Source organism: Rhinopithecus roxellana, chromosome 12 (genome assembly GCF_007565055.1).
Source record: "Rhinopithecus roxellana isolate Shanxi Qingling chromosome 12, ASM756505v1, whole genome shotgun sequence".
Taxonomy (NCBI): Eukaryota; Metazoa; Chordata; class Mammalia; order Primates; family Cercopithecidae; genus Rhinopithecus; species Rhinopithecus roxellana.
Window position 1 is genome coordinate 114,515,023 of NC_044560.1, and position 14,175 is coordinate 114,529,197.

A 14,175-nucleotide genomic window follows, 5' to 3' on the forward strand; every position below is an offset into this window, starting at 1 on the left:
TAAAAGCAACACCCAGCACAGCTATGCATGACTCCCGGGCCCCGACCCTGTCCTGCAGGATGGGTGATGAGTAGAGGAAGGAGCACAGGCTGGGTCAGGAGGAGTTGGGGTCCAGCCTGACTTGGACACGGGGAAGATGCTGGGGCTGATGGAGGAGGAAGAGAGGCAGGCAAGTTGGAGAGAGGACAGACGGACGCTCCCTTGGCAGCTCTTATTTCTCATTACCAAGAGCTCCTGAGGGATGAACCCCTCACCCACACCTGGGGGGTCCCTGGGTCCTCTGAGGACAGGAAAGGAGGCTGCTCAGGCCTCGGTGGGATCTGACTCTGATGAGGCTGGAGTCCACCAAAGACCTGCTTCTTTAGAGAGAAGCACCCCAGCTGTGGGTGCTGCTCACATGGTCCCTCCTGTGTTCACCTGGAGGCCTCTGTGCTCAGGGAACTCCTGAGAGTAAGGAGGGGCCGTGCACCTGCTCCCTGGATGAGTTAGGGAATTAGTCAGAGCACGGCTTGTGTGTCATTCATTTCTACCCTGCCTTTTCCGTGCACACTTGTCTACTGTTCCTCTCTGTTCTTCCGAAACATTTAAAGCAATACATGAATATATAAACTTATCATTTTAATTTGGGACTTGATTTCATTTATATATTTGCTTTAGAAAATAGTTTCTTATTTACGTTGTTTTTCTATCCTAAACTTTTAAAATTGAGGTTTATTGATGAACTTAAGAAGTGTCTTGAAATTTTATTTATAAGAATTTTAGGCCGGGCGCGGTGGCTCAAGCCTGTAATCCCAGCACTTTGGGAGGCTGAGGTGGCGGATCGCAAGGTCAGGAGATCGAGACCATCCTGGCTAACACTGTGAAACCCCGTCTCTACTAAAAATACAAAAAAATTAGCCGGGCGTGGTGGCGGTCGCCTGTAGTCCCAGCTACTCGGGAGGCTGAGGCAGGAGAATGGCGTGGACCCGGGAGGCGGAGCTTGCAGTGAGCTGAGATCCGGCCACTGCACTCCAGCCTGGGCGACAGAGCCAGACTCCATCTCAAAAAAAACAAAAAACTAAAAACAAACAAACAAACAAAAATAAATAAATAAAATAAATGTACTCAAACCAATTACTGTATCATGTATACCTAGCTTTTATTTATAAGGAATCAAAGGCCTCATTTACAGATTATTAAAGTGATTGAATAATTGTTTACATTGAAATAAATATATAAAATTCTTTTTTTTTTTTTTTTTTTGAGACGGAGTCTCGCTCTGTCGCCCAGGCTGGAGTGCAGTGGCCGGATCTCAGCTCACTGCAAGCTCCGCCTCCCGGGTTTACGCCATTCTCCTGCCTCAGCCTCCCGAGTAGCTGGGACTACAGGCGCCGCCACCTCGCCCGGCTAATTTTTTGTATTTTTAGTAGAGACGGGGTTTCACTGTGTTAGCCAGGATGGTCTCCATTTCCTGACCTTGTGATCCGCCCGCCTCGACCTCCCACAGTGCTGGGATTACAGGCGTGAGCCGCCGCACCCAGCCCATTTATTTTATTTTATACCAACTTACTACAGAATTTCTTAATTCCAATTATTTTCAATTGATCGTCTCTAATTTACTAATAAAATATACATAACTCACAAGAAAATGGAAATTTCACTTTATTTCTAAATTGCATGCCAATTTTTCTCATGTCAAATATTAATATATAACTACACATTAAATATCTAAAGCATTACATAGATGTATCTATAAATGATTATGTAAGTTGCATCTGAATGTATTTGTGTTTATATCTACATATGTATACTTGTCCATGTGCTTAGTATGTTTGACGTAGTGGATCTTTACCTGCTTGTTATTCATCTTCCCACCTACATTCACACTTCCTACAAGCAGAAATAGGCCGGGCACGTGGCTCAAGCCTGTAATCCCAGCACTTTGGGAGGCCGAGGTGGGCGGATCACAAGGTCAGGAGATCGAGACCATCCTGGCTAACACGGTGAAACCCCGTCTCTAATAAAAATACAAAAAAACTAGCCGGGCGTGGAGGCGGCGCCTGTAGTCCCAGCTGCTGGGGAGGCTGAGGCAGGAGAATGGTGTGAACCCGGGAGGCGGAGCTTGCAGTGAGCCAAGATTGCGCCACTGCGCTCCAGCCTGGGGACAGGTCAAGATTCCATCTCAGAAAAAAAAAAAAAAGAAAGAAAGATGGTTGAGAGAATTGTCCCTTCTCCGTAAACCAGAGCCCAAACCTAAGTGATGTACCCACAAAAATTAAAAAATAAATAGATACATAAGAATAAAAATTTCAAAACAAAGCCTAAATAATTACTCTGAAAATGTTGAACATGGATTGAGGTGTAGAGGGAAATCCAAAGAAACAAAAGGCACAGTGGAGGCAGAAATGATTCAGAGCTTTGTTCCTGGAGGTGGGGTGGAAGTGGACTCTGTTGCAAAAAACAAAAACAAAAATTAAGGGAAGTAAAACACTCCAGGGCCACTGAAGGGTCATGATTTCTTCCCCTATTTCCCCGCATTTCTCCTCTGTGCTCACTGCCACACGCAGCTCAGCCTGGGCTGCACAGCCAGGTGTCAGGAGCGTCTCTGCTGATCTGAGTCTGCCTGCAGCATGGACCTGCATCTTCCCTGAAGCATCTCCGGGGCTGGAGAGACGACTGCCATGGTAAGGACCCCGCAACGCTGAGCCGATGGACGGGCTGGAGGAGGGAGGGAGACCCCATGGGGAGGCTCTGAGAGGGAAGAGGAGCCCACAGTCGCCCTCGCCTGAAAGGGGCTGACTCTGGAAAGCACCGGGTCTATTTGCTGCTGTGTCCCGGCCCTCAGTGAGATAAAGATAAATCAGGCAGACAGCGACCCAGGGGCAAGGAGACCCCATTTCTATCTGAAATGTCTGCAGAGAGCCTGGTGCCCGCCCCCACCTCAGCCCTGGGGAAATGAGAGCCAGGCTCCTGGGGAGGGTAGTTCCCCTTCCTGTGGGCTGAGGATGAGACAATCCCATAACAAGAAGGACCCAGCCTCCGAGCGGCCACACCCTGTGTCTCTCTGTCCTGCCAGGCACCATGGTGTCATCCATCTGCACAGCTGCAGCCAGTGGGAGGAGACGCTGTGACCCCTGCCCTCATGGCTCTGCTCTGCCTCGGTGAGATTGGAAGCAGGGAAGGGGCACCCTAGTCTGGGAGGGACCCCACCCCATAACCAGGGCCTTGTCTATCAGGAAACTCCAGGGTGTTAGCAGGTTCCCAGGGCGGGGAGGGTCTGCTCAGGCTTCAGGGGCAAATCCCTCACAGGGAACTCTCTTCCAGGGCTTAGTCTGGGCCCCAGGACCCACGTGCAGGCAGGTGAGTCTGTCCCCAGCTGTCCTAGGTCCCTCCTCCTCACTGGGGACAAAGGGCCACCCATGGGCAGCTGGGAGAGGAGACAGAAGTTCTGGGTGACTGATGGGGACATTTGGAGGGTTCTGGGCCTGGGAGCTGGGATCTGAGTGTGGGGATGTCTTGGGATGCAGCCTCTGATTTCCTTCCAGGGCCCCTCCCCAAACCCGCCCTCTGGGCTGAGCCAGGCTCTGTGATCATCCGGGGGAGCCCCGTGACCATCTGGTGTCAGGGGACCCTGGAGGCCCAGGAGTACCGACTGGATAAAGAGGGAAGCACAGAGCCCTGGGACACACAGAAACCACTGGAGCCCAAGAACAAGGCCAGATTCTCCATCCCATACACGACAGAGCACTATGCTGGGAGATTTCGCTGTTACTATCACAGCCCTGAAGGCTGGTCAGAGTACAGCGACCCCCTGGAGCTGGTGGTGACAGGTGAGAGGACACTCAGGGGTCCCAGCCCCAGGCTGTGTCCTCAGGAAGGGGGTCGGCTCTCAGGGGCGTCTCCCTCTCACAGCCCAGCCCTGGGGATGATATCGGGGGTGGGCGCCCATTTAACACGGTGCCTCCTTCTCTCCTAGGATTCTACAACAAACCCACCCTCTCAGCCCTGCCCAGCCCTGTGGTGGCCTCAGGAGGGAATGTGACCCTCCTGTGTGGCTCACGGCTGAGATTCGACAGGTTCATTCTGACTGAGGAAGGAGACCACAATCTCTCCTGGACCTCGAACTCACAGCTGTCTCTTAGTGGGCAGTTCCAGGCCCTGTTCCCTGTGGGCCCCGTGACCCACAGCCACAGGCGGATGCTCAGATGCTATGGCTCTCGCAGGCATATCCCACAGGTGTGGTCAGAACCCAGTGACCTCCTGGAGATTCCGATCTCAGGTGAGGAAGCCACAGCCTTCTCTAGTACGATTTAGGGGAGCCAGACAGGTTGTGGAGAGTCTTACCTGCAGGGCAGCCCCTGCTAAGAAAGAAAAAAAGGGGAAGGAGAACACAGAAATCCTAGGGATACAAATTCAGAGTGAGAAAAACAGAGCAAAGGCCGGGCGCGGTGCCTCACGCCTGTAATCCCAGCACTTTCGGAGGCTGAGGCGGGTGGATCACCTGATGTCAGGAGTTCAAGAACAGCCTGGCCAACATGGTGAAACCCCATCTCTACTAAAAATATAAAAATAGCTGGGTGTGGTGGTACACACCTGTAATCCCAGCTATCTGGGAGGCTGAGGCAGGAGAATCGCTTGCATCTGGGAGGCCGAGGTTGCAGTGAGCCAAGATTGTGTCATTGCACTCCAACCTGGGTGACAGAGCGAGATTCCATCTCAAAAAAAAAGAAAAAAAGGACCAGGCGCGGTGGCTCAAGCCTGTAATCCCAGCACTTTGGGAGGCCGAGACGGGCGGATCACGAGGTCAGGAGATCGAGACCATCCTGGCTAACACAGTGAAACCCCATCTCTACTAAAAACACAAAGAATTAGCTGGGCGTGGCGGCGTGCGCCTGTAGTCCCAGCCACTCAGGAGAATGGCATGAACCCGGGAGGCGGAGCTTGCAGTGAGCTGAGATCGTGCCACTACACTCCAGCCTGACTCCATCTCAAAAAAAAAAAAAAAAAAAAAAAGGAAAAGAAAAAGAAAAACAGAGCAAGGAAGAAAGACTCCAGACGGAGGTTTACAGAAGGAACCAGCCCCTGCAGTCCCGGCTCCTTTTCCCTCCAGGTGTGTCTAGAGAGCCCTTCCTCCTGACCCCGCAGGGCCCTGTTGTGATCCCTGGAGAGAACCTGACCCTCCAGTGTCACTCTGATGTTGGCTATGACAGGTTCACTATACACGGAGGACAGACATGACCTCCTCTAGCACCCTGGCCAGCAGCCCTGGGCTGGGCTCCCCCAGGATGACTTCCCCCTGAGCTTGGAAGTGACCCCCAAAACCCCCTCATTTCTGACCTTCTGGGTCATCTGAGATGTGGCTCATCCCAGACCTAGAAAAGTAGTTCCTATCAGTAACCCTAAGACCTGGTCTGCTCTTGCCAATAGCGACACCTCGCAAGGGTTAGAAAGCCAAGAGGGGTAGCTGCAGGTACATGTAATCGTATCCATCCGTCCTGGGGTCTGAGATTCGTGAGATGAAGCCACAAAATTGTGAGAAAGAAAGATTTACAAAAAACCCCACTGTTTAGAATCTCCCCTCTCTCACACATCACACAAAGTGTTTCAGATTTTCTACTAAAAGCCATGCAGCTCTACAAGACTCCCAGGCCCCTACCCTATCCTGCAGGATGAGCGATGAGTAGAGGAACAAGAACAGACCTGGTGAGCAGGATTTGGGGTCCAGGCCTGATTTGGAACATCGGGAAGATGCTGGGGATGGTGGAGGAGGAAGAGAGACAGGCAAGTTGGAGAGAGGACAGATGGATGTTCCCTTGGCATCTCTCACTTCTCGTTTCCATGAGATCCTGAGGATGGAGCCCCTCACCCACACCTGCGGGGTCCCTGGGCCCACTCAGGACAGGGGAGGACGCTGCTCCGGCCTCGATGAGATCTGATTGTGATGAGGGTGGAACCCATCCCAGACCTGCTCCTTTAGAGAGAAACACCCCAGCTGTGGGTACCGCTCTCATGGCCCCTCCTGTCTTCAACCGGAGGCCTCTTCGCTCAGGGCACCCCTGAGACTAAGGAGGGGCCGTGCACCTGCTCCCGGCAGTAAGTTAGGAACTTATTCACAGCACATCTTGTCTGCTGTTCATTGCTACTCTGCATTTGCTGGGCATGCTTGTCTATTTTCTCTTCTTCTGAATCTTTTAAAACAATATTTGAATATTTAAATTTGTCTCTTTAAGATATGTGGATTTATGATTTAAAAACCAGTAATTCCACTCCCATTGTTGTGGGGCATAATTCAATATTTACATTTGCTTTATAAAATTAGTTGTTAACAGCAAGTATTTCTATTATTAATATATAAAATTGAAGTTTATGAATGAAGTTAATAAGTGTTTTGAAGTTCTGTTCGTAAGAATGTGTACATTTAGTCTAAAGAATTCTTCAACTACTACTTTAATTATTTTTAAGTGAAATATTTTATTCATTTATATTTCTTTCTTTCTTTTTTTTTTTTTTTTTTTTTTGAGATGGAGTCTTGCTCTGTCACCCAGGCTGGAGTGCAGTGGTGTGATCTCGGCTCATTGCAAGCTCTGCCTCCTGGGTTCACCCCATTCTCCTGCCTCAGCCTCCCAAGTAGCTGGGACTACAGGCGCCCGCCACCATGCCTGGCTAGTTTTTTGTATTTTCAGTAGAGACAGGGTTTCACCGTGTTAGCCAGGATGGTCTCGATCTCCTGACCTTGTGATCCACCCGCCTTGGCCTCCCAAAGTGCTGGGATTACAGGTGTGAGCCACCGTGCCCAGCCTGATTCATTTATCTTTCTAAGTAAGATATACACATGAGAAAGCTTTTAGTTTGAGTATATTCATTTAATTTCATATTAGCTTGCTATGACATTTTTCCCTTTCCATTATCTTTCAACTGATCTCCCCAAATTTACTGATAAAATTTATATTAACTATAAGAAAATTGAAAATTTATTTTTTATTTCTAAACTGCATATCAATTTTTGTCACTTCAAGTATTAATATGCATGTAATTGCATCTTAAATAAATATCTAAAGTTTAACATATATACATATTTATGTATGGTTATATAAGTTACATCTCAATATAAGTGTAGGTATATCTGCATATATTTTTTATATGTATATCTACATGCTTAATGTATTTCACATCACGGGTTTTACATGTTTGTTATTGGTCTTCTCACCTAGATTCGCACTTTATACAAGCAGAAATTGTTTTTTTTGTGTGTTGTTTGTTTGTTTGAGATGGAATCTTGCCCTGTCGCCCAAGCTGGAGTGCAGTGGCAAGACCTGGGCTCACTGCAACCTCCGCCTCCCAGTTTCAAGCGATTCTCCTGTTTCAGATGCCCGAGTAGCTGGGATTATAAGCATGTACCACCATGCCCAACTAATTTTTTGTATCTTTAGTAGAGACAGGGTTTCACCACGTTGGCCAGGCTGGTCTCAAACACCTGCCCTCCTCCCAAAGTGCTGGAATTACAGGCATGAGCCACCATGCCTAGCCCTAAAAGCAGAAATTGTTTTATGGCCTCTGATAATGATATATATATATACACACACACACACACACACATACACACACACACACATACACACACATACACCCATGCACATTTATATACATACATATATATGACTGACTACATGAATAATTAGCTAACTAGAGACTTACTGTATGATGAAACACCAGGTGAGGTAGTTGAGGTGGCGTGAAGGGGAGGCAGCTGTTTGTGTTTCTGACATTCAGGAGCCCCTGAGGACCAACCTCTCATGCACAGAGCCTGGGTCCTCAGCTGGTGGATCCGTGAAACTCTCATCTCCGGGGGAATTGGCTCATGTGCTCCTGTGTCCCAGGCTGCACAGACAGCACCCAGGGCTCAGTGACGTCTGTACTGGGGACACCTTCCTTGCAGATCCTGATCTTTCACGGTGCAGGAAAACTCTTTCCCAAATGACTCAGGAGCAAAAGCAAAGGAAAGGTGAAATAATTCAATGAGGAGACTAGAGGGAACCCTGCTCCAGCAGAGGGAGGGTTTATCGAGGAACTCCATAAAAGTCATGTTGAGAGGCATAGGGAACTAGGAGAATGCAGAGCCCAGGGGAGAGGCTGAGCTCAGGTCTCTTCAAGAACTTCTCCTTCCCCTTCCGCTGTTTCGATTTTCAGGAGCAGCTGATAACCTCAGTCCGTCACAAAACAAGTCTGACTCTGGGACTGGTGAGTGAGGAGATGCTCTCAGTCATGGAACTGGCACAGAGGGTCAGGTCCTGTCAAGACGATGTGGGTGCCCTGGGGGGACATCTAGGGGTCCTGGGTGATACTGATCTGCCCTGACCTCTGTGACCTCTTTGTCCTCCATCCCCAGCCTCACACCCCCAGGATTACACTGTGGAGAATCTCATCCGCATGGGCGTGGCTGGCTTGATCCTGGTGGTCCTTGGGATTCTGATATTTCAGGATTGGCACAGCCAGAGAAGCCCCCAGGATGCAGCTGGGAGGTGAACAGAAGAGAGGACAATGCACCATTGGGTGCTGGAGCCTTGGAAGAGAATCTGATGGTCCCAGGAGGTTCTAGAAGACAATCTGAGGCCTATGCTATCTGGACTGTCTGCTGGCAATTTCTTGTTTGTTTGTTTGTTTTTCTTTTCTTTTCTTTTTTTTTTTTTTTTTTTTTTTTTTTTTTTGAGATGGAGTCTCGCTCTGTCGCCAGGCTGGAATGCAGTGGTGCAATCTGGGCTCACTGCAACCTCCGCCTCTCGGCTTCAAGTGATTCTCCTGCTTCAGCCTCTGGCAATTTCTGGAGGGAGGAATGGATGTTTGAGTGCAGGGACCCTGGTCTGGGGTGATCTGTAGAGGACCATAAAAATGTGATGCCTTTCCCTTCTGTTAATGTTGACTTCCCTTCGTTGGATTCCCTTCTCTTCCCAGCCCGAGACATGAGGCTACATCTCACATGGCAGCGTTGGGTCCACATCTCCGCATGCCTGTGTACTGTGGTCCACAGCCTGTCAGACAGTCCTCTTCAATTCTCATTACCACACTCCCTGTGTGCTTTACTGAGCCTCCATCTCCAGTTCAGAGTTCCACACCTGACCCGGTAACTAAATCCATGGGAGAAGGTCAGATCCCCACCAGGAAAAGACAAATCCAGAAGGGCATCCTAACCTCCTGTCTATAGCCTTCGAGCCTCTTCACTCTTTTTTTTTTTCTGAGATGGAGCCTCACTCTGTCGCCCAGGCTGGAGTGCGGTGGCGCCAATTCGGCTCCTGCAAGCTCCGCCTCCCGGGTTCAAGTGATTCTCCTGCCTCAGCCTCCCAAGTAGCTGAGACTACAGGCCCCCGCCACCACGCCCAGCTAATTTTTGTATTTTTAGTAGTGACAGGGTTTCACCATGTTGGCCAGGATGGTCTCGATCTCCTGACCTTGTGATCTGCCCACCTCGGCCTCCCAAAGTGCTGGGATTACAGGCGTGAGCCACGGTGCCTGGCCCGACAAACTTCTTCACTCAGCCCACTGATTCAATTCTTACCCAGAAATGCCCTCAAAGACACACCCAGAATAGTGTTTAACTAAATACCTGGGCACCCTGTGAATCAATCAAGTTGACATAAAATTATCCATCACACCAATAGATCTTCACATCCTAGTACCTTCCTGACACACGGTCATGGCTCAATACATTGCACTGTCAGGCAGACGGCAGGAAGGAAGATATTTTGCATTCGTGGAAACTTAGGAAAAGGAAGTTACTTGGCCCATGTTACACAGCTTGGATGAAATGCAGAGTTAAGGCTGCAGTTGCAGTTGAGCTGGCTTCTCTCCTGCCTTCTCCAGCTGCATGTTCTGGGACAAGGTCACTCCTTGGGTGTGGGTTTGGCAGGAGGTGGAGGCAGGCTGGTCAGGCAGAATGTGGGGAGTCAGGTGAGACTCAGATCTTGTCTGAAGGATCCCTGGAGCCTACTGTCTCCTCTGCCTCATCCTTCAGGGGAGGCTGTTTCCCTTCCTAAGACGCCCTTTATGAGGAACCCATGCCGGGTGACACAGCGCTTAGGGCTTGTGACACCTGTGTGTCCATCTGCCCTGCTGGGCTTTGTGGTCTTTATAATTTGTACCTTTGAGGGCCATGGAAGGTAGCACCAGATCTTGACCCTCACTGCCCTTCTCTTCTCTGGGAGCTTTGGGGAGAGAGGAGGAATGGAGTTGAGGTAGAAAGACCAGCAGTACTTGTTTTCTGGTCACCCTGCCAACCAAAACAGGATCTGATCCAGACATGATGAAATGAAGAAACCAGCAGGAACCAGCAAAAGGTGACAAAAGAGATCCCTAGCTGTCCTCATGGCTCACTGGCATAAGACATTCCCACCAGTACCATGACAGTTTACAAATGCCATGGCAAAGACCCAAAAGTTACCACCTCTTTTCATTGCAATGACTCAGAAGCTACTGCCCATTTCCTAGAAAGTTCTAAATAACTCTTCCCTCAATCTGCATTGACTTGCTCCTTAATTTGCATATAATATAAGGTAGGTTTACATGAGTATAAATACAGTTGCCAAGAGCTCAAATGTTGTAGAACTTGGGCACACTGACTGTGAGCCCTTCTCTGCAAGGATCAGCCTTATTCAAAAAAAGATTCCTGTTTCACACTATTGGTTTACATGTGAATCCTGGGTGAAGCCAAGAACCCTCTCAGGTTAAGCCCCGATTTGGGGACTCACCTTTCCTGCAACAGAGTTCCCTTCCCACTTCCAGCTGATGGCCCCTTGGGAGACCCCAGAGGCTCAGGGGCTTGAGTCCTTGAGAAGGAGAGAATGTGCTCAGCTCCATCTGTGATGCCAGCTCTCAGGGGCCCAGAAAGGGCCTGGAGCAGCTTCTATGTGTGGGTCAGGATGAGCTCTCATAAGGGTCCCTCCTCCAGAGCTGTGTTAAGATCCATGGGACCAGCACAAGCAGGTGCATCCTCCCCAGACTTCCTGGTTCAACCCAATGGAACCATGAGAGTAGTTTTGCAGGGGGCCTGGGTGCACAGAGAACCTGGTGTTATGAGGACTAGGCTGGGTAGTGACTTGGAGTGACAGCCGGGGAAATTGAGGGAGTAGGAACTCCAGCTCCAATTCCTTCCCAGAAACGCTCCACAGATCCTCCACCTGGGCTGACCCAAGTTCCTTGATCATCATGGAGCTTCCTACAACCATCTGTTGTCAGAGGTCTCTGCAGGCTGGCACCTGCCATCTATATAAAGTGAGGGTCTCTCAATTCTCAGATACACAGGGCCTGCAGGACTTCAGCAACAAGGCGCCTCTCTGCATAGCTTACAAGAGCTCACACACTGCAGGGTGGTGCGCCTGTGTGTATCACAGCTGGAATGTCTGGAAAAAATGAAGTAACCCCCTGCCCCTGGCAGTGACAGGTAGGAGGGAGGATCTGGGTCACCTCTCCACTGTGGTCCCTCCTTGTAAGCAGAGGGAATCACCCCAGCACCTGGACCCATTTAGATTAAGTAAATTTACTGAGGCTTCAGAGGAAGGTCTTCAGGACTCAGATCTTAGTTATAGATTAAAATAAGTTAGCCACTTATGGCTGGGCATGGTGGCTCGTGCCTGTAATCCCAGCACTTTGGGAGGCTGAGGTGGGCGGATCACAAGGTCAGGAGATCGAGACCATCCTGGCTAACACGGTGAAACACCATCTCAACTAAAAATACAAAAAAATAGCCGGGTGCGGTCGCGGGCACTTGTAGTCCCAGCTACTCGGGAGGCTGAGGCAGGAGAATGGCGTAAACCCAGGAGGCGGAGCTTGCAGTGAGCCAAGATCGGGCCACTGCACTCCAGCCTGGATGACAGAGCAAGACTCCATCTTAAAAAAAAAAAAAAAAAAGAAGAAGAAGAAGTTAACCACTTATGTCTTTAGGTGAATGCACACTTAACACATAGACATATAACTTAGAAGGTATATAAGCTCTGGAAAACTGTGATTTTGTGTTGGTCTGGCGATATTTTCCCAGCCTTCTCCCTGTACCCGGTTACCTGGCTGCTGATATCCATGTGCTGTCTATAGGGATCTGGGACTGCCCTTTGAAGAGGTGTGTGCTCACTGTCTGTGAAGGCTCATGTGAGCCATCTTGGGTGCACATGCAGATTCCTGGGGAACACATTTGCCACTTGTGAGGGCCACAGGTGAGGCATCTCCCATGGTTCATGCCTGGGTCTCTTGAGGGGCCCCACAAGTCAGTTATTAGGCTCTGCAGCAGTTTTTGAGATCTCTGTGTTGGTTACTGTGATGTCTTTCATCTTTCCCTGGTGCTAGCTCCTTTGGAATGGCTAGACTATTCGGCCATACCAATTTCCTGAGTGATCTGGGTGGGTGCAGGGTGGATTGGGCTTCTTGGGCAATTTTCCCTGAGGCTGGGAGGCTGTGTGCTCACTCTGCTCCCACTTACCCCTCTGGTAGGAATTGCAGGCTGTGGGAGCTTGCTTGGCACTGAGCTGTGCCACCTTGGAGGAGGGGTAATGCAGAAACACGGTAACGTTTCTTCCTACGCTCTTCAAGAATCATTTCTCCTTTTTTAATTTTTTTATTTTTTCCTTAATCTGGTTCTGAAAATGCTGCACTGGACTTCTGAATTCTCACAGAAATATTTCTGTTCATGGACGGGGGTCAAAATGAATGCTCTTAGAGGGTCTGAGGGCAAGGCTTGTCTATTCTACCATGTTAATAATACCACTCCTTCTACCTTGGGATTTAATTGTAGTTTTCTTGTTAAAATTAAAGATTTTGAAAACAATATGGATTTGAAAGCATAACACAGGTTTTTGACTTTGTTTGTTTGTTTGTTTTTAGATGGAGTTTCACTCTTGTTGCCCAGGCTGGAGTAGAGATGGGATTTCTCCATGTTGGTCAGGTTGGTCTCAAACTCCCGACCTCAGGTGATCCACCCACTTCAGCCTCCCAAAGTGCTGAGGTTACAGGCATAAGCCACAGTGCCTGGCTGATTTTTTTTTTTTTCTTAATGTCGGAACTGAGACACAGTAACTCATTTGCTTGTGTCTTGCATTCTCCATTTTGCAATTCTACCCCTATAGCTGTATCTTCAGGTGGATCCACCTGTTTTTATATTTAGCGTTGACCTGCAACCTCAGGGTTGGGGCAGCCATTGGTCTTTATTGCCTATACGCACAATGCACAGATTACCGAAGTATGTCCACTCTTTGACATTATTAGGTGGAAAATTCTACAGAGAAAAAGAATGTTTCCTGTGAAGTACTTCATAGAGAAAAGAGAGCGCTTGGGTCTTGCCTCCATTTGCAACTTTGCAATGTAGTGATTTGGTTCTTTACCATATCCCAAATGTGAAGTGTTGTGTGTTTTATTTTGTTTATAGTGGTATTAAACACATAGAGTTTGTATCTATTCATTTTTTATCCATTACAAATATTATTTGATGCTATAAATGTCCCATACTTTGCCAATAAGAATCCTCCATTGGAACCCTTTTTCTTCTGGTCACATGAGTCTGAGGGTACTTGGTGACTCCTTTGCTCTTTTGAACAATAAGGGGTTCTGAGTTCATCTCCTATAGTTTCTGTCCTAAGGTAGCTTCAACCATTTCTTCAGGGAAAATATGTTAAAATCCTGACAACATATATTTATCAATGTTAAATATTTTTGGGCTGAGAGCGGTGGCTCCCGCCTGTACTCCCAGCACTTTGGAAGGCTGAGGAGGGCGGATCATGAGGTCAAGAGATCAGGACCATCCTGGCCAACATGGTGAAACCCCGTTTCTACTAAAAATACAAAAATTAGGCATATGAGATGAAATGTGTAAAGAAAAAGATGAGCGTAAAGATAGGAACAATAGACACTGTGGACTACTAGAGGGTGTAGGAGGGTTAGAAAACTACTTATTGGGTACTATGCTCACTAACTGGGTGATGTGATCTGTACTCCAAATCTCAGCATCAAGCAATATTCCCATGTAAGAAATTTGTATGTGTACCCCCTGTATCTGAAATAAAAGTTGGCAAGAAGGAAGAAGGGTAGGAAGGAAGGAGAGAGAGAGAGAGAGAGAGAGAGAAAGGGAAAGAAGGAAGGAAGGGGAGAAAGAGAGAAAAAGAAAGAAAGAAAAAGAAAGGAAAAGAGAGAACAAAAGAGAAAGAAAGAAAGAGAGAAAGAAAG

The 14,175-nt window shown here is 48.5% G+C and overlaps 2 protein-coding genes across 5 annotated transcripts in view; both read left to right on the plus strand.

Annotated features, from left to right (window-relative positions):
- Positions 1-14,175, plus strand: part of LOC104675305 (leukocyte-associated immunoglobulin-like receptor 1) — a 75,594-nt gene that overhangs the window by 47,497 nt on the left and 13,922 nt on the right. The window lies entirely within an intron of this gene.
- On the plus strand, positions 2,503-8,890 carry LILRA5 (leukocyte immunoglobulin like receptor A5). Of its 4 annotated transcripts, XM_010368876.2 has the most exons (7): positions 2,504-2,663; positions 3,056-3,140; positions 3,304-3,339; positions 3,525-3,809; positions 3,956-4,258; positions 8,167-8,217; positions 8,366-8,890. In XM_010368876.2, exons 1-7 carry the CDS (start codon positions 2,661-2,663, stop codon positions 8,500-8,502), a joined length of 900 nt encoding a protein of 299 aa, XP_010367178.2. In that variant the 5' UTR covers positions 2,504-2,660; the 3' UTR covers positions 8,503-8,890. The 4 variants fall into 4 exon arrangements, with proteins under 4 accessions (XP_030769613.1, XP_010367178.2, XP_030769612.1 ...); XM_030913753.1 differs by lacking the exon at positions 8,167-8,217 and having other exon boundaries at positions 2,503-2,663; XM_030913752.1 differs by lacking the exon at positions 3,304-3,339.